General features: G+C 40.4%; 1 protein-coding gene across 1 annotated transcript in view; it reads right to left on the bottom strand.

Annotated features, from left to right (window-relative positions):
* The window catches only part of THSD7A (thrombospondin type 1 domain containing 7A), a 553675-nt gene that overhangs the window by 165568 nt on the left and 368491 nt on the right, over window positions 1-19616 (bottom strand). Inside the window, exons 7-8 of the mRNA XM_075062383.1 lie at window positions 10885-11040; window positions 3026-3238 (exon numbers count right to left, since the gene is read on the bottom strand). Of these exons, the coding sequence (XP_074918484.1) occupies window positions 3026-3238; window positions 10885-11040 (369 nt within the window). The remainder of the gene's footprint in view (window positions 1-3025; window positions 3239-10884; window positions 11041-19616) is intronic.

The raw sequence follows: 19616 nt of genomic DNA on the forward strand, positions 1-19616 counted from the left end.
TAACAGTGACAAGTTTAAAGCTCCCCAGCTGTGGCTCAGGTCCCTCCTGATAACAAGAGGAGCAGGAGCTACTGCATCCACCTCCTGGTTCCTCATCCACACCTGTAAGCTGCACCATGGAGAAGCTCACCTCAGAGAAGGTGAGGAGGCCTTTCAGGAGGAGGAGATGGCCACTGAGCAGCTGAAGGCAGCCCTGAAGGAGAAGGAGAAGGCAGTGACAGAGAAAAACAGAGTGGTGTCAAGTAGGAGAAGAATCTGGTTACCAGGGAGCAGGCATCCTTCCAATGGATAGCAAGATGTAGGGCTATCCTTTCTCCTCTGGATTCTCTGGGATTCTCTTCTACAGCATCAGGACTGTCACTGAGCCTCACACAGGAGGCAGATCTTATTGATCATGAGGACAGTAGGGAGAAGGAGATCTGCTCCTGCACCATCTCCTATTCTTCCTCTTTGGAGGAGGAAACTTCTGGGAGGTGGAGGTGGTGAATAATGTAGTAAAATAGATGATTTAAGAATCTCTCTTCTGTACTGTGTCTTATTTATAGGTTTAAAAAAATTGAAAAAAAAAAGTTTGAATGACAATAGGCTGTTGTTATAACACTACATTTACATTTATTTAGTGACATCATGCCATCTTAGACCATTTCTGTATTGATCTGTTACAGTCAAGTATCCCTCACACAAATTCCTTCTCCTCTTCTGACATGGAATGTGTGACTTTGCGTGTCTGACTGTTTCTGTTGAACACGCACATCTACAGGAAGCAGTCATCACCGCTGCTCATCTGTAGAAGCATTCTCAGCTGAACACACACCATCTGTACTCTGGCAAACCTGAATGCGGTTGAAATGCACATTAGCATGCATTCTGTTGCACTTATTGTAAAGCCTGCATTAGGCCTCAGAACAGACACATTTGCTGGGCCTGATCCATGGCCAATTACATTATCATTTAGTGATAACATGCTTTCACAAAGCTGTATCGCACAGCTGGCAGACATTATCCTGTGAGAGCCAAGAAGCTCTCAAAAAACTTCTTCTCCTCACGAAATATACAATTTCCCTCTCTCTTTCTTTGGAACATACACAACTACAGCAATGAGTAATCACCACTCCCTTCACTCAGAAGCAGTGTCTGTGCCCACTGTCCAGCCTCTACCACAAAGACCAACACAGAAGTCCGACTACTCACCGGTAATAAGAAAAATGCACTCACATCAGCAAACTATAGGTGTACACTATTTATGAACAAACTAAGCTGATCAGCAACAATTTAGAAAGGTTCAGAGAAAAATAACAGGGTTAATATCTGAAAACAAATAACCCCAACCCTCCCAACTTAAATTCTGTCCTAAGTCCCTCACAAAGGACCTAATCCAAAGCTCATTCAAGCCAGTAGGAAGAAACCCATTGACTGCAGTGGCCCTTGGAATAGGGTTAAACAGAGCAGAACTGCCCTCTCTGTAAAAGGTTAAGGTTAAGTGATTCAGCTACTTGCTCCCAGATATATTATAGTTACAATAATCCAGTTAGGGGACAGGAAAAGTAACACTGTTTAATCACGTACTAAACTGATCAAAAGTTGCAGAGTAGCAAACAAACTCTACCCTCTGCCCACAAAGAAAAGAAAAGAAACACAAACAAACCTAAAATCCAATAAAATGAAAACCAGGCTACTTTTTTTTGTTTGCATATTCTACTGATTTTTTTTTAAAAAAAAATAGAGAACATCAACATCAGAATTGTTAAGCAAAAATGTTAATTTCTGATAAAATTTCACCAGAAATTTTTTCATACAAAAAATCTGAAACAGTTCTATCATTATTGTCAAGTAAAGGCAGAAAGGGAGTATCTTGGATGAAGGAATGTTGCTGTGCAAGGAGGATAAGATGTAAATCATGTTTTTGTGTCATGCCACATCATTAATCTCATCCTGGGATATAAAAACTGTTAGGAACTAAACACGCAATTCTCTTTGCTATGCACACAAAAATAAAAGTTACACTTTGATTCTTAGTTTTCCCAGTTGAGCCCCAAATTCAACTATGAAACAAAATCTAGGGCCAACGCTCAAACCTAGATACAGAGTCTGTATAACTAAACAACTCTAATTCCCTATGCCCAGTATAATTACAAAACAACATTTGATGCAGCTGCTAAACACTTTACAGGTGACCTCTTGGTTAATCCGATATATGGTACTTACAGGTCTCTGCTCTACTGTAGCTAGTACAATTATTTTTAATGTACATGCATCTCTGAGTAGACTACAACCTTACTAACAGATAATGAACACTATCCCAACATTCATATGAGAGCCTTTTCTAGATTAAAATATTTTTTTTTAAGTGCATAGCTTTCAAAGTGAGTTGTTAAGACTTAATGCTATGCAAAGTAATTTTTTTTCTTTCTTTCATAAAAGATAATTGAATAATAGTGGTATTCTTCTTGCCTGCTGTAATTTATTATAGCTAGAAGGGCAAGCGAAGTGAGACAGGCTGACGCATGTCACAGGCTGTCAAACCAACTTCATAGCACACATCATACTTTGTTTTTTAATATAAAGAGGTTATCTAGCTCCTAGATATTTCCAGTGGCAATGCACTTTACTTTGCTCACCCTTAATATTTATTTGCATTTGGACTCAGTGGGACAAATTTATCAGTGAAACTACATAAGGGAATTCAATGAAGTTACGATGGGAAGAATTTGACCAACCAGGCAATAACTCCCTGTCTTCCTGTTCATTTTTCGTTTACTGTTTATTTTCAGCTTCCCTTTCTCAGGAGGCCACTCAAGAAGCTTCATCTGAAAAAAATCTATGGAAAGAAGAGCCCAGTGCTACATCAGTTGGTAGCCACAATGTATGTGGCCTGTGTAAAGAGCAATTAATTCTAATCAAAAGGCTTCGTCTCAAAGATTGACTAACCTAAGAGAAATAAGCAATGTTACATTTTCACTCTGAATCTCTCCCCTCAGAACAAGTGAGTGACTTAAATCATACATTTGTTGAGCAAACATCTTACCATCACTGTTGATGCAGACCACCTCTGGAACTTGAGTGCCAGGTCCACAATGTTTCTCATTGTCTGGTATGCACTCTTCTAGTCTCACTACTCGCCATTCGTAGCAAGAGGGCTCCTCACACGGAATTGCTTCAAGCAAATGAGGGCAATTTCCTGTCCCTCCAGTGCCTCCTGTAGGTTCATTTGTGATGGACCGCTTCCTTAATTTAAAACCTAAAGCAAGAGTAAAACCAAAAAGATAAAAAATATAGTAATTAAATATAAAAGGTAAAATGAAAGCATTTGTATCTGCCAAAAGCTGAGTGAAGGGTTCTATGTTTCTTCTGTAACAATCAACAACATATTTAAAGCAATAAAGGCAGCTGCGTTCTTTACATTGCAGAGATAGTAGATGTCACCAACTGTAGGAAACAGTTCACTGAAACGAGGGCTTGGAATATGTCATGGTTACAAGACTAGCTGTGCTTTTGACCCTTTTTTGTCCCTTTGAAGTGCATCCCTTAGGTATCAGGACTGGCTTCCGGCACCTCACTCTGACTGGACCATGTGGTCCAATCACGCTTTCTCAGGTTGGGTCTCTTGGCTAACCCCACCCCCACCCCTCAAACACACACTTTTTTCCCAGCCTGTATTAATTTCGCAGGCTCAAATGAGTTTGGCACCTGCAAGCCTCCAGAAGCCCACAACAGTGGTTGATTACAAAAACAACAAGGAGTCCGGTGGCACCTTAGAGACTAACAGATTTACTTGGGCATAAGCTTTTGTGGGTAAAAAAAACGGAAGTAGTAGTTTTTTACCCATGAAAGCTTATGCTCAAATAAATCTTTTAGTCTTTAAAGGTGCCACGGGACTCCTTGTTGTTTTTATGGATACAGACTAACACGGCTACCCCCTGATACTTGAGTGGTTGATTAGTGACTCAAAACAGCTTCTTCAAAGCAAAGCATTTATTGTATCACACAAAGGTACCAATCATGCATAACAAAAGGTTACAACAACCAATAGTCCTATATGCACATTTCCCTTTACCTACACCTTACATCTTTCCTGGCAAGTATTTGTAAGTTCCCCTCAGCTCAACTAACCCCCATCTCCAGGTGGGAGCAAGAGTGCACTCCTCATAGCATGGTCTCTCTGTCTCCATGTGTCTCAGTCAGTCTGGATGTGAGTCTCAGTCTGCTGACAACCCGCTGCTCCAGTTCTTTAGGTCAACTTCATTAAGCTTCTACTATTCCCTGTTATCCTGGGTTTTTGTCCCCTCAGACCCACTCCCAGACTGGCTGCATCCAGCCATTCTCCCAATTAATGGTTTTCCCATTAATTTCTTAAGGATTCTTAGTATACTATATCATAGCACCTCAACTTTCTTGTTTCTTTTCTTGTTGGTTTCTCAATTACAGCTTACTTTGATTTAAGTGTCTGCCTTCAGGCAGGATAATAGCACACAGGGCATATGATCTTTATAAAAAAAATACTACGTATAACTCCCTCACTCTCCACAACATGTAAATCAAGAAGGAGACTGTTTTCAAATATGTTTATTTGTAAATGTTAATTCCACACAGATAATTTGGGTTCAACAAAGAGTTTTTTTAAATTTATCATGATTATTAATTAATTTAAAAACAATGTATTTCAGTTCATCTTTATATTTTCTAAGATTGCTTCTGGAGTTGTGCATGATCTGTGTCCTAAAGAGGCATAGAGATTCTGCAACAGAGGTCCTCTGGTTTGACAAAAATATTCAGAGGAGTTTTCTACACGTGTAGCTACTGGAGGCAACTGCAATACAACCAGTGATTCTCTAACTACTAAAAGTCCATGACTGAAATATGTATTGAGGAGCCTGTTCCCACTTCTGACAGTGCACCACGCGGATAAGGAGTTAGCAGGATGTCCAGTAAAAATAGCGAGAGATGCCTGAGGAGGAAGAATCTCTGACAGAGAGCTGAGAGGAGGAAAAAGCAAAGGAGGAACAGTGGGGTATGAAGAAAATGAAGCAGCACGAGGGAAGGTTAGAGATGAAACAGGAAGGGAAGATGAGACAATATGGGAGGGAAAAGCAAGAAGCAGAGATAGGAGGAGAAGGGGAAAGGAAAAGGCTGGCAAAGGCACATATACGATTAAACACAGGAGAAGAAAAAAGGGTATGCAAACTGTAAAACAGAAAGCAGGGGAGATATGAATAGATAAGAGAGGAAATGAGGGGTGAAGAGGAAAAAAGAAGGGGAAATATGGGAATAGGAGTGACACAGTGACAAAAGGGTGAGAAAAAAAGCATTGTTTGCTTTCCACTCATGAATTCATAACACTATAATGCACAAATATTTCAATCCAAGCAGCATATGCATCTAAGTAAAAACAACAAGGAGTCCGGTGGCACCTTAAAGATTAACAGATTTATTTGGGCATAAGCTTCCATGGGTGAAAAAACCTCACTTCTTCTTCAGATGCAAGTGAGGTTTTTTACCCACGAAAGCTTATGCCCAAATAAATCTGTTAGTCTTTAAGGTGTCCCCGGACTCCTCGTTGTTGTTGTGGATACAGACTAACATGACTACCCCCGATACTATGCATCTAAGTGTTTCCTAAAGAAGCACATATGGAAAGCAATAAGTACAAGAGAACTGGTGAAGGGGAACCTAGTTCACAGTGTAATGCCTGGATTCCTCTCATTTCACTGTCAAGGTGCCTTTGCTTATTCCAATGAGATATCCATTCCTGCTATCCAGTGAATGTATGTCAGAGAGAAGGAAAGAAGAAATCCCTGTCACATTCATGGGTGAATTTGCATACAGTCCTGCATTTGACCACTGAATAGTACTAGAAATGGGTGTGATTAAGTGGAAGATCCACGTTATTTTAAATTTGCAATGCTTGAGTTCCCTTAAGTGCAGCTCTGCTTCTGACACTAACAGAAGGAAAGTTGGAGTCACATAGGGGTTAACTAGAGAAAAAAAGAGTAAGACAAAAGTAGATTATAAATATTAATATGGGAAATTAAAACACTAAACAGCACATTGCTGCTTATGCTTGAACTAATGTACAAAATAAACGATCATATAGGAAAACAAGATGGGCAAATATGAACAAATGAGAGATACCTCCATGTATATAGCTGTTTACTATAGAAGGAAGTGTAACACTTCTCCAAGTCTATGGCTGACCTATTCAGTTATTACAGATCAATTCAAGACACTAAAACAAATCGCATGGGGTAGCAAATTACAGGTCTAGAAATGGGCAGTTTATCTCATGAGACCATAGTTATATGGGAGAAGCATAAAATGACTTATGTAGAACTTTTTTTTTCTTTTTTTTCAGATTTGACTTAATACCTCACCCTACCATAGAATCATCAAAGATCAGTTTTTTATCAGATTTTCCCACTTCAGCATTATCCACACCAGGACAAACTGGGTAGAAATACTGCAATCCACATCCACATTTGAAAATGTATGGCAAAGATTTTGAAAATAAAACAAACAGACTAAAAGGACAAATTGCCTCTATCCATGTCATAAGTAGATAGGTAAGGGTTAATTTTCTTTGCCTGTAAAGGGTGAACAAAGGGAACCAAACACCTGACCAGAGGACCAATCAGAGAACTGGACTTTTTAAAAGTCAGGGGCGGGAATTGTGTACTCTAGGTCTTTTGTTTCTCCTCGCTTGCACCCCCTGACCGACTGACCAAGAAGCCCAGCCAACTACAGTTAAATGGACTGAGGAGTGTCAGGAGGCCTTTACCCAATTAAGGCGACGCTCACGTCTGACCCTGTGCTAAGGGCCCAGACTTTGACAAACCATTCCTAGTAACCACCGATGGATCTGAGCGTGGTATAGGAGCAGTTCTTATGCAGGAAGGACCGGATCAGAACTTCCATCCTGTCGTGTTTCTCAGCAAGAAACTATCTGAGAGGGAAACCACTGGTCAGTCAGTGAAAAGGAATGCTATGCCATTGTGTACGCCCTGGAAAAGCTACGCCCATACTTTGGGGACGCGCGGTTCCAGCTACAAACTGACCATGCTGCGCTAAAGTGGCTTCATACAGCCAAAGGGAACAACAAGAAACTTCTTCGTTGGAGTCTAGTCTCCAAGATTTTGATTTTCAAATTCAACAACATTGCAGGAGCTTCTAACAAAGTAGCTGATGCACTCTCCCGCGAGAGTTTCCGGAATACACTGGTTAAAACTTTTCCTTAGATGTAGAAGTCTTGTAGTTTACATGCTACTAGTAAACGTAAAGGTGCATGTGTTGTATTACTCTGTTTAGTTTAAGTTCTAGGTAGAAATCACCTCCAGTGAATTTACACTGTCTATGATTGGGGGCGTGTCATAAGTAGATAGGTAAGGGTTATTTTCTTGCCTGTAAGGGTGAACAAGGGAACCAAACACCTGCACAGAGACCAATCAGAGAACTGGACTTTTAAAAGTCAGGGGCGGGAATTGTGTACTCTAGGTCTTTTGTTTCTCCCAGCTATGAGGAAACAACTTCCTGCTAACTCCTATTCTTCTAATTCTCCTACAAAGTGTAAAGTCAAGGCAACAAGGCAATAGGCTGTTATGCTTTGTGTTGTATTTACAGTGTGTTGATGTGCTGGACTGGTTATTTGGCTATCTTTTAAATCAGACTGTTTATTCATATTTCTTATAAGCAAGAGCTGTATTGATCTCTTAATGCAGTAATATTGTTTTGTATTTTCTTTCTTTTTATATAAAGTTCTTTTTTAAAACCTGGCGAGGTTTTTGGGATTTCTCCGGTGAGGCACAGGAAGGGGGATGGAAAATCTTTTATATTAGCTTTACTAGATTTGAATGCATCGCCTCAGGGGAGGGTGATTTCCTCTTTGTTTTGCCTTCAAGGAGTTAAAGTACTGTATCACCCAGGGAAAAGGAGGGGAAGCTGGGGAGCAGATACGAGGAGACAAGGGGAGAGCTTGTTTCCCGTTGAGAGGGCGCAAATGAGGCTGTTATAGGCTTTGTTTGTATTTCATGTGTGTTGATGTGCTGGACTGGTTATTTGGCATCTTTTAAATCAGACTGTTTTTATATTTTCTATAAGCAAAGAGCCTGTATTGATCTCTTATGCAGTATATTGTTTTGTATTTTCTCTTTTTTATATAAAGTTCTTTTTTAAAACCTGGCTGAGGTTTTGGGATTTCTCCGGTGAGGCTACAGGAAGGGGGATGGAAAATCTCTTTATATTAGCTTTACTAGATTTGAATGCATCGCCTCAGGGGAGGGTGATTTCCCTCTTTGTTTGCCTTCAAGGAGTTAATAGTACTGTATCACCCAGGGAAAAGGAGGGGAAGCTGGGGAGCAGATAACGAGAGACAAGGGGGAGAGCTTGTTTTCCCGTTGATAGGGAGACCCAGGGGTTCTGGGTCTTGGGGGTCCCCCAGGGAAAGGTTGGGGTGACTCGGGGTAACTAGGAACCCTAAATAGTCCTAGTTGGTGGCAGCGAGATAAAATCCAAGCTGGGTATAAGCTTGGGGGAGATTCACAGTAAACACTCAGATGTTGAACTCTAAGTCCAGATTTGAGACAGACGTTTATTACAATCCATCACTAAATTGCAGCAGAAAAGTTAAATCACATCACATAAAACAAAAACAGGAAGCAGAATTTCAGAGAAGCTGATTTGGGGCGGATATTTTCCAAAGAGCACAAACTGCCATCCCTTCACTACAACAGAGACAAAGTCATTTCAGGTTTTTTCTACACAACAGTAATCACTACCAATAAACTCAACCAACTCCAATCTCCAGTGGAGAAGCTGTGGGAAATCAGACCACCATATGGTCTGATCTTCCCACCAAGAGCATCTGTGCAAGGGAAGGCCAACTCCTGTCCCTCCCCAGTCTGGTTAGACTAGCAGCTAGGAGCCCCTGGCTCCCAGCAGCACTGGGAGATCAGATTTCATGGGGAAGGGCTTATTTCATGGTCCATGACACATTTTCCATGGCTGTGAAATTGGTAGGATCCTAACAATCAGTCCCAAGAGTAACCCTATAATTACAATGTAGCTATACAAAAACAATAAGTAAGAGTTATGGAACAGACTGCAGCTCAGTTCATACAATCAGCTATTTGTAACAATTTCATGCTAAAACTATTGGACTCCATAGATCAGTGCTTCTCAAGCTATCTGATGTGGGGGACCAGCAATTTTTTTTTCCAATGTGCCAGGGGCCGGTGCAATATTATTATCCTATTCGACGCTCTTATGAGGAAACTTGCCACGGACCAGCAGCTGATGGCTCATGGACCGGCACTGGTCCATGGACCACCATTTTGAGAAGCACTGTTATAGATGTCATTTATCTGCTGAATAACACCTATGTACCTATGAGGGAGGAAGGGATGGAGCTGTTCCCTAGAAAGGTTTGCACATTCTCCAGAAGTATTAAAACACTTCCACTTCCATGGAGCTAAGAGCCTGGTCTTCATCTGCCAATCTTACCACCCCTTAGAGCTTTTCTGTGTTGAAACTTTGACAACATACATTAAAATACATGGAAATTAAAGTGTAAGTTTCCTGATATCCATGTCTTCAGGTTAAAAAATGGCATGAAGTGAGCTGGTGGCCTCAATGTATTTTTAGCAGGCAAGTGTCCAAATCAATCTGGAACACAGACATATCCACAAACACCTAGCAAACATTTGGATGGCAAAAAATACATAAATAACAAAAATAGCAGCACTAAGAATAATAGGCAACCTGACTGTTAGCTTCAAAAGAGAGGTCCAGGAGTGAATGGACATGGAAACTGAATTGTTCTATCACCCTTAGAAATGATCAAGGCTGAGTCACATAAACAGGAGGCAGCATTGTTTAGCTTGTACTACCCGCCTTTTTGTGCTGTGTTTATACAGTGCCTAGCACAACTGAGTGTTGGTCTGTGAATGGGGCTCCTGCGTGCTACAGTAATACAAAGAAGTACTACCACTATCTGTGCACAGACTGAAGTGATGCTGGTTGGAGAGACAAAATAGCCCTAAAATATGGTGAGAATTATGGCTGTCCCTTTAAGTGACTATGTGTGCCTGGCATTTGTTATGAGAGTTTGCAATCAAGAGGGTACAACTGGATCCTCTCTGGTGTTAGCTGATCACACAGCAACAGTGACTCGGATTTCTTTTCTCATCTCTGGATGCGAGGTGGCAGTCTCTTGTTTGGATGTGGACTTTGCTGTTGTGATTCATGCCTTTGACACCTGGAGATCTGACTACTCCAGTATGCACTGCATGGGGCTACACTTTAAATACCCTGGGAAACTGAAACTGGCACAGAATGCATCAGTCTGCCAGTTAAGCAAGGTCTGAAGGGTACTCTGCAAATGAAGCTCCTGCTCTAAGATTTGCAGTGGTTGCCTAATGGCCTACTGATCAATTTTCAAGATGATCTTGACTTGTAAATCCCTGAATGGCTTGAGAAGTTCCTACTTCAGAGAATGCTGTTCTCTCTTTCTGTGACACAGCCACAGCTGTGATCTGGAGAGAGATTCATGCTGGATCCCCCTCAATTTAAAAGGAGGCACTCAGCTTTGTAATTGTCCTAAATTAACCCAGATCTGTCAACCTACAGAACTCACTGGAAAGTCCATCTCTTTCCCAAGGCTTCTGAGGAGGAAGGAGAATATTGAGAGATGGTACTTCTGAGTGGGTTTTTTTGGCTGGCTATTTTCTGATTTTTGGAGGCTGCTGCATGCTCTTTTGCTGATATAAGTATGAATATGTCAGTATTCTCAAAGATCCCTAGAGTCTTGCAAATATTTTTTTCAAGTATTGTGTAAAAACTAAGTAAAATAAAAATGTTTTTTGAAAAAAGAGGAATTTAAAATGTGTACATCCATACCCTTTTTGGCTTGCTGGTCTTCACAGCTTTCATAGGTGCATGGTCCCCAAGCTGACCAAGCTGACACTTCACATTCTATTGGACAAGGAATATGGCACAATTGGGTGGTGCTAGGTACAGGTCCTGTGCACAGTTTCCGATCCACAGGCTTGGAGGCTGTATACAATAAAGATAACATATTTTTAATACTTGCATAATGTTTTGCTGCAAGTTGACACCACTACACTTCAGCCAGAAAACCTTCTGTCTCATCATTTTAATCTGATGAAGTAAGTGTAAAACTGTTCTCTTTAAAAATAAATCTAATGAACTCACTGCATGGACTGAGTCAAACCAGATTATGTGGAATCAGGAAGATTCCACAAATATTGCAGTATTCTCTAGGACCTTGCTGTTGGAGTTAATGAACGGAGAATATTATTACAGTAGTTCTTCACATTGGCCTCCATGCAAATCAATGTTCTCCTCTCTTATTCAGTGCATCTTGACAGGAACAATTGAACCAACAGAAGTGTAAATTTTCATTCACCTTAACAGGGTATTGTAACTTCAAAGCCTAGTTATAATCTCATAAATGCTAACACTTCAACTGCACACAAAATTAGAGATACTGCATTTAAATCACTGAAATAAGGATGACAGAGTCTATTTGCTTTCCTTTAACTCTAAAGCCCTTCCAAACACACAGAAAAGCACCCACCTACAAAAACTGTGCAGTGGTAGCTTTAGTTGGTTCAAGGAAAACTGTATTTAACATGTATTCTATGCACAGTTTTTTAATCTAGTACATAGGTATAATTGTTTTACTATATTACTTACAGCAGTGTGTAATCAGTTGACATGGAAGGTATCTGAGCAGGTAGAAATCCTGTTTCTTATGGATCAGGGAAGGTCCATAAGAGAGCAGAACCACCCTGTTCTCCTACACTGAGAGCCAGGATACAGCCTTCAGTACACTACAGCTCAAGCTTTATTATCCTCCGGGCATCTAGGTGCAATGGGATACCTTTCCTAGCATGTTGGATATGTGTATGCATCTGTCTCCAACCAACAAATGCATTACTTTATTGCAATCCACTTTTACCAATAACTCTCCAGAGAAGTATCAGAGGGGTAGCCGTGTTAGTCTGGATCTGTGGCACCTCAAAGACTAACAGATGCTCCAATACATCTGCTAGTCTTTAAGGTGCTACAGGACTCTTTGTTGCTTTTCTCAAGAGAAGACCTTTCAAAATTCAGCTCCTCACAAAATTCTTAAAACTAAGCACAGAATATAGATCAGCCATTCAAATTACCTCTGTCCAATTGAACAAAAAGATGTGATTCCCTAAAGTTAAACATCATGACTGCTCCTTCAGAACTGTGCTTTCAAAACAAGAGTTTAATTAATTAGAACTCTGTTCTGCTACCGTTATTCAACATAGGTAATACTTTATGCTGCATATAGTCCCATTGATTACAACTATCTTTACAGCAAGATACTACCCAGAGGGAGTAGGAGTGACAGAATCAGGCTCTTGAGGATCACAGTAACACAGCAACAACAAGAGAGGTTTGATGAATGAGCTGCATGCTATTGTTAAGGTAGCGGAGTCTCTTATTCACATGTACGTATGTTGCATGCACCTGACACTTCAGGTAATGCACACCCCTTTTCGCCAGAGGCCCACTAGCGGGCGACTGGAAGCTACATTTTGAGAGGGAGGGAATGAGAAGGCAGCATCCCGTGGAACTGTCCTTCCCATCCTGATACTTTGTGCATGGCTTTGTATTGCTTTGTTCCATGAAGCAAAGCTTCAGTGCGGAGAGGGCAAATACCTGTTAAACATACTCCAGAACTCCCATTTTCTAACAAAAGACAACAACGCTGGAAAGAAGTTGTCATAAGTAGATAGGTAAGGTAAGGGTTAATTTTCTTTTACTGTAAAGGGTTTACAAAGGGAACCAAACACCTGACCAGAGGACCAATCAGGAAACAGGATTTTCAAAAGTAAGGGTGGGAACCTCTGGAGGTTTTTGGTTTTGCTCTCTGTCTTTTGTTTCTCCCGGCTATGGAGGAACAGCTTTCCTGCTAACTCCTCTTTCTTTCTAATATTCTCCTACAAAGTGTGAGTACAAAGGCAACAAGGCAAATAGGCTGTAATATGCTGTGTTGTATTTACATGTGTGTTGTACTGTGCTGGACTGGTTTAATTGGCTATCTTTTAAATCAGACTGTTTATTCATATTTTCTTATAAGCAAGAGCCTGTATTGAGTTTCTTAATGCAGTATTATTGTTCTGATATTTCTTTCTTTTTATATAAAGTTTCTTTTTAAAACCTGGTTGAGGTTTTTGTTTTTCTCTGGTGAGCTACAGGAAAGGGGAGTAGAAAATCTCTTTATATTAGCTTTACTAGATTTGAAGGCATCGCCTCAGGGGAGGGTGATTCCCTCTTTGTTTTGCCTTCAAGGAGTTAAGTACTGCATCGCCCAGGCTCACCCAGGGAGGGAAGCGGGGGGAGCAGATAACGAGAGACAAGGGGGAGGAACTTGTTTTCCCTTTGAGATAGGGAGACCCAGGGTCGGGTCTTGGGTCCTCCCAGTGAAATGGGGAGGCCAGAGAGGGGGGTCCCCCCAAGGAATTTGGGGAACCCAGGCTGATAAGAGCCTAAATCTTATCTGGTGGCAGCGAAGTAAAATCCAAGCTGGGTATAAGCTTGGGGGAGGTTCAGGTAAACACTCAGATGTTGAACTCTAAGTCCAGATTTGAGACAGACGTTTACCACAGAAGTATTCTAACATATGCACAATGCTATGGTGGGGCCTAAACCTTATGACACTGAAGGCTGCATTGGCAATTTTCCAGAAGCCTGAAGTCTGTTCCTAATGTGCATGATCATCTGCATAAAGTGCATAACTTGTAGCAAAAATAAATGTAAACAAACACATAATTTGCATGTAATTGTATCTTTACTGGATAGCATTTAATAAAAGCAGGAGTTAGCAAGTCGTCATCACTTCTTTGTAGCCTTTATCTTGAATCTTGAGGTCCTTACATAGCTCTTACTCAGACTGCCCTTGAATTCATTGGAAGCTTGCATAAGTAAAGGCGGAGTAAAAAGAAAGAGACATTTGTAACTTTAAGGCGCAGCCACACTATGGGGGCCTTGTGGAGCCCCAATAGGAGCACAGGGAAGCATTCTGAAGAATGCCTCTCAGAGCCTTTTGAGGCACAAAGGCAGGGTACCCATGCTGTGTTCCTTCATAAGGTGCAACGTACACCCTCCAGTGCACCAGTCTCCTCCTCACTGGTACTTCGAAATATAAACTACTTCTTCCTCTTTAGGAATAAAGAGGAAACTATTCCTGGACTTCCATAACACCAAAGACCGCAACTGTGTCTGACCAGATGGCTCTTTGAACGCTCTCCCACTGGACACCTATACAAAGACCAGACATGGTATGGCCCTGAGTAAAGACTTCAGCTTCTCTTCCATGAAGAATATCAAGTATACTATTCATATAAAATCTGTTGAAAATATCAGCCACTTCAGACATTCATCCATAAGGTACCTTAAGCAAGAAATGCTTCAGGGGTATGTAAATAGTACAAATAACTCTCTCTCAATACAACACAATTTTATGCTATCTTGTTTACTATCCTTCAGTGTAACGTTAAGTATAAACTTGTTATGAATGACCGTGTCTGCTACTCATTCAGTTTTATTGAAGTTCGCCTGAGAGAGAAAAAAAAAATTTTTTTTTGCAATGGTGGGAATGAATAATTATTTGGAAATGTTTCCTATATTTTAAGATTCAGAGTGTGCATTGCACTGCATTATTCAGAATTTCTTTTTCAGATGACATTAAATTAAGCAAATTTATCCCCACTGAATTTTGGTCTTATTTCCTTTGTAGCGATACTGTGGCACAAAGCACATTACAATGATGCACAGTACAAATATACTGCTTATTCAGTCACTCCAATTTAACTTAGTCCAATTGCTCCTCACGTGGAAGTACGAAAAAATTCCAGGTAAAAACTTTTTTTCTTTTCTGCTCAAAATGCAAATTTGGGTCGACCAAAACATTTTGGTCAATTGTTTTTTACATTAAATTAACCCCCCCTCCCCCGTTTTGGTTCACCAAAAATTCCAAAACATTTGGATTTTGGTTAAACCTGAATCTATTTATTATTCAAAACTGTCAGCAAATTGAAAAAAGCAGTTCTTTGCATAGCTCTGACTCCCAGTGTCCATCCCTAAAACACTGTTTTAGCTAAAAACTCATCGACAGTAATAGTTACTGACTGCAAGAAACTTGTCTGGGCTTGATCAGCTTCTCTGATACATCTCAAATAAATGTTGTGAGGAGAGTACACAGCAAATGGGGCATGACAAAGGGGCATTTCTCTTCAGTCATCATATCCCCAGTAATTCTACCAAGTCCCTGTGCCTATCTAAAGCCTATTTCAGTGCTGCCAAAGTCTCAGCAGAGAGTGTGTGTTGAAAAACCATCTGATAGTAGCAAGTCTCAAAAAGCAAAAAAAAAATAAATGAAACAAACAGGAAAGGATTTTTTTGTTACTATTACCTTCTCATGCATGACGTTATCTCTGTTATATATATCACTTTTCATCCAGAGAGCTCCCAAACCACTTTGGTAGCTACATATCTAGGATTCATTTCAACCAGAGGTGCTAGAGTATGATAAAGAATATTTATTTTCTTTACAGTAAATTGCTGCGTTGTGGCAAGCCTAGACCTCCTATTAACATCTCAATCCCTTTAACTTCAGTGGTTTTCCTCCAGATTTACACCAGTGTAAATGAGCTCAGCATCTGACCCCTTATTGTTTGACTTGAGATGATTTGAAAGAAGAAGCTACTGGATACAGAAGTTTACAGTCAAATGATGTTTCCCCTCTCATTGCTGCCCCTTTCATATTTTCTTTTCGTGCATTTGTGGTAGAGGTTGCGAATGAGGATGCTTAGTTATTTCATTCCCTGTCAGTGGTGCTGAACATTGAGTCAATAATCCTTAATAATACAAGCTCTGTGTGGTTTTCAGGTATTTTGCTCAAATTCTGGACACAAATGAGAACAAAACAGAATGTGTTTTGCTAACAAGCTCTTACTTTCCCCCTGCCAAACCAGAAAATAAGGTTCAGGTTTGGAATGGCTTTCAAGTTAAGGCTGGGAGATTAAACAAAAACCCCAAACAAAAAACACTCCCATACAAAAACACCATCATTCTCTGCTGAACTGGGAACCTCTCTCTTACTGTGTTCTAAAAATCTAGAACTTCCCTTTCCTCCTGAAGTGGGATAAAAATCAAACAAACAAACTCAAAGTGCTTTTCTGTGCCACTTATGGGCTGCTAACTCAGTGTATCTAGTCCCAAAGAATACTACCTACTAGCAAGTGCCTGGAAAATAATTAGCTATAACCCAAGGAACCCTCTCCTGAGCTCTATACTGTCTAGACAAGTCACTGGAAAATTTCATACAGTAAGGTGGACGCCTATCAGCATGAGGACTGTAGAGTAGCTACATTTTAAAAATTATCACCACAAAAGCACAGACTCACCTCTCTTGGTAAACAGTGGGCTAAATTCACCAAGGATGTGCACCAGCTCCTCCTCTGGCAGAGAATCCCAGCTGACCAGTGTGGCCTCAAAGTGGCCATCATGTGGTCACAGCCAGAGTGATGCGGGGGATGAGGTAATTCATTGCATTCTCTGGACTGCTTCTGCCAACAGGGCCACAGTGTCACAGAAAGAGCATCTGTACATCCATGCCCCAGCAAGAGCTCACCATTTTTTTCAGGACACTAGTTGCTCTACTTTCACAAAAGCAGAACAAATGAGCATTTTTAAAAAGCCACACTAACAAAATGGATGAAAGAGAACATCACGAGTTTCCTTCCCAGTTTTCTGTAATGTATGTGCTAAAGTTTATCGCCAAACTGTAAAGTTATTACTTTACACACTGATCCTGCAAAAACTTAGGGCTTGTCCTCACTGCCAGGGAGATCGACACTGCTGCAATCAATGCAGCAGGTGTCGATTTAGTGGGTTTAGTGAAGATCCACTAAATTGATGGCAGAGCTCTCTCGGTTGACTCCAGTACTCCAGCTCCCCAAGAGGACTAAGGTAAGTCGGCTGGAGAGCATCTACCATCAATGCAGTGCAGTGAAGACACAGGGGTAAGTCAACCGAAGCTACATAGCTGGAGTAGCTTAACTTAGGTCGACTTACCCTGGTAGTGAAGACAAGGCCTTACACACCTATGTATGTCTATGCATGTAAGTAGTGTCTTTCAGTTCTATGGTTAGATACACAGTTATATCCATTTTGTAGATGGGTAAAGAGAGGCAAGGAGAAGTTAAGTGATTTGCCTAAAGTACAGAGCAAGTGAGTGACAGAACAACAGAACCTAGTAATCCTTAATTTTCGTTCCCTGTCCTAACTGCTACACACAATATTGCTGCTCAAATGTAAACTTGTAATTTCTGAAATGAAGATAGTAAATTTCTGAACTTGGCTTATAGGGATGTACCAACCCCAAAAGGCTAGAAGTTTCAGTTTAGATAAACATCCAAAGTTCAAATTCTTATCTTAATTATACAAATATCCTGAATCAGCAAAACAGATCTGGAAATAGGGTGCCGGCCCTCCAAGATTGTTCTAGACTCTCAAGGAATTAAAGATGAATCTTTAATAAAAGGTTATGTCATGTGATGAAAGCTCCAGGAATAAGTCCAACCAAAATTGACAACCCTAGCTGGAAATAGCAAAGGAAAGTGGAAATTTTGGAAGACCAAAGAAATTCCCAGCACTTTAGGTCAGGATGGGAAATAGAAGTGAAAGATATTTATCAGAATATTTCAAAAAATGGGTAAAGGTTTGGTTTGAATCTGTGCTACTAGTTTGTATTTCAAGTCTGATACTTGATGTGTAAGTATTTTGTCCTCATTTCTTTTATTATCTTGAAACTTATGAGTGAGAGATCACAGGTACAGTAACAGAAACTATTTTAGAGAGAAATATACTTTTATATATATAGACAACATAGTTCTCCCAAAGGGGACAGCACCTCCTGGCACACTTTTGATTGAAATGTCAGGTAGAAGGCCTTAATTACCTACCTGTTATTTCAAAAGTGATTGATAGAAGTGGTGCAGCACTAGACTTCGACGTGCTCTGTGACTGACTTTCTGAAATAATAGGGAAACACCACTATGAATATGTGAGAATGGAAGTTTCCAAAACAGCCTTACTGAACTGTTTATGAACACAGAGCTACATTATAAGAAGGGGTTTCCCACTGCTAAGGTTGGTGGGATTTTTCCCCCCATTTCTTGAATCATTGCCTGCTTTTAATCACACCATTTAATCACGCCAAATTGCTGTTTCTAGGGGTGCCCAGAAGCTGCTTTAAAAAAAACCCACAACACTTTTTTTAATCTGTCTCCAAAAATGGAAACAACCCAAGAGCTTTTTAAACTAAAACTCACTTCACCCCTAGTTTGAGCTCTTGAAAAAAGTGTTCTCATGTTTATGCATCCAAAGACTAGTTACATTTTAAACAGCCGTATGGGGCCTACAGAGATTACCTCCTGATGGGCTCTGCATATTCCTGTCACATTACGATAAGGACAGATTTCATACCAGGCTAAGCCAGCAAGACTTCACAGTCTACCCAAATCCTGATCATCATTCTGAACAGTAAGCTGCTGCTGATTTTATTGTTGCCTCTCTTTAGCTGAGAGTTTGTCACCCTTTACTTCTAAGATAGGGGCATCTAAACTTGATCCTAGAGGAAATTTGCCAGGTGCCCTGGAGCTGCAACTAATTTGTATTAAATGAAGCAGACTGAAGACTCCCTCCCTCATAAACACACAGGTGCAACCGATGGCGCATACAAGTCTCAGCAAACAATGCTCCATCTTAATCTAAGATGATGTATTAAAATGGATGCTGAGACTGGTAGTCTCCACAAACTGCAGCACCCAGATTAAAGTTGCCCCACGCTAGAGAACTCTGTAGGCTAAAATGTGGCCACGTCTGTCCTAAATGTTTAGCTATGCATGCCCAAGTCAAGGATATCCTTTCTCCTGGAGAGCGTGGTTGTATTTTTTTGTGGCAATGTAAATTTGTACCATACAGCTGCACAATGCATAAAAATAAATGTCATCAGAATTTTGGGCTAAATGCACTTAGTATAATTTACTGTTTTGAAGGAATTCTAAATTACCAATGGATAAACTGTTCCTTTCAAGTTACTTTTTGCTGCTGGGGAATAATGTATGTTAATGTAAATTACTCACTGAGGTTTTGTTCTTCAAAAATGCATATAATAATATAGTTGAACTCACCAGAAAAGTATTTTATGTTAACTATATAGAGCAAGGTGCTTATAAGACCCCAATCGCCACATCAACTATCCAACTCATTAACACTATATCTGTTAAGCATGGAATTTCTATTATACACATTCTGCAGATGGAAACTTTTTCCAAGGTCACATATGAAGTTTGTGGCAAAACCAGGAATTGAACCCAAATTCCATTCCAAATGCCTTAACCACAAGATCATCCTCCCGCTTTCATCTCCAGAATATTTTTGTATCCAGGACACCTTTGTCAAGATAAGTATTCCCATGACACTAGGAAAACAACAGCAAAGAATCCTGTGGCACTTTATAGACTAACAGACGTTTTGGACCATGAGCTTTCGTGGGTGAATACCCA

This window comes from Chelonoidis abingdonii, chromosome 2 (assembly GCF_003597395.2).
Source record: "Chelonoidis abingdonii isolate Lonesome George chromosome 2, CheloAbing_2.0, whole genome shotgun sequence".
Taxonomy (NCBI): Eukaryota; Metazoa; Chordata; order Testudines; family Testudinidae; genus Chelonoidis; species Chelonoidis abingdonii.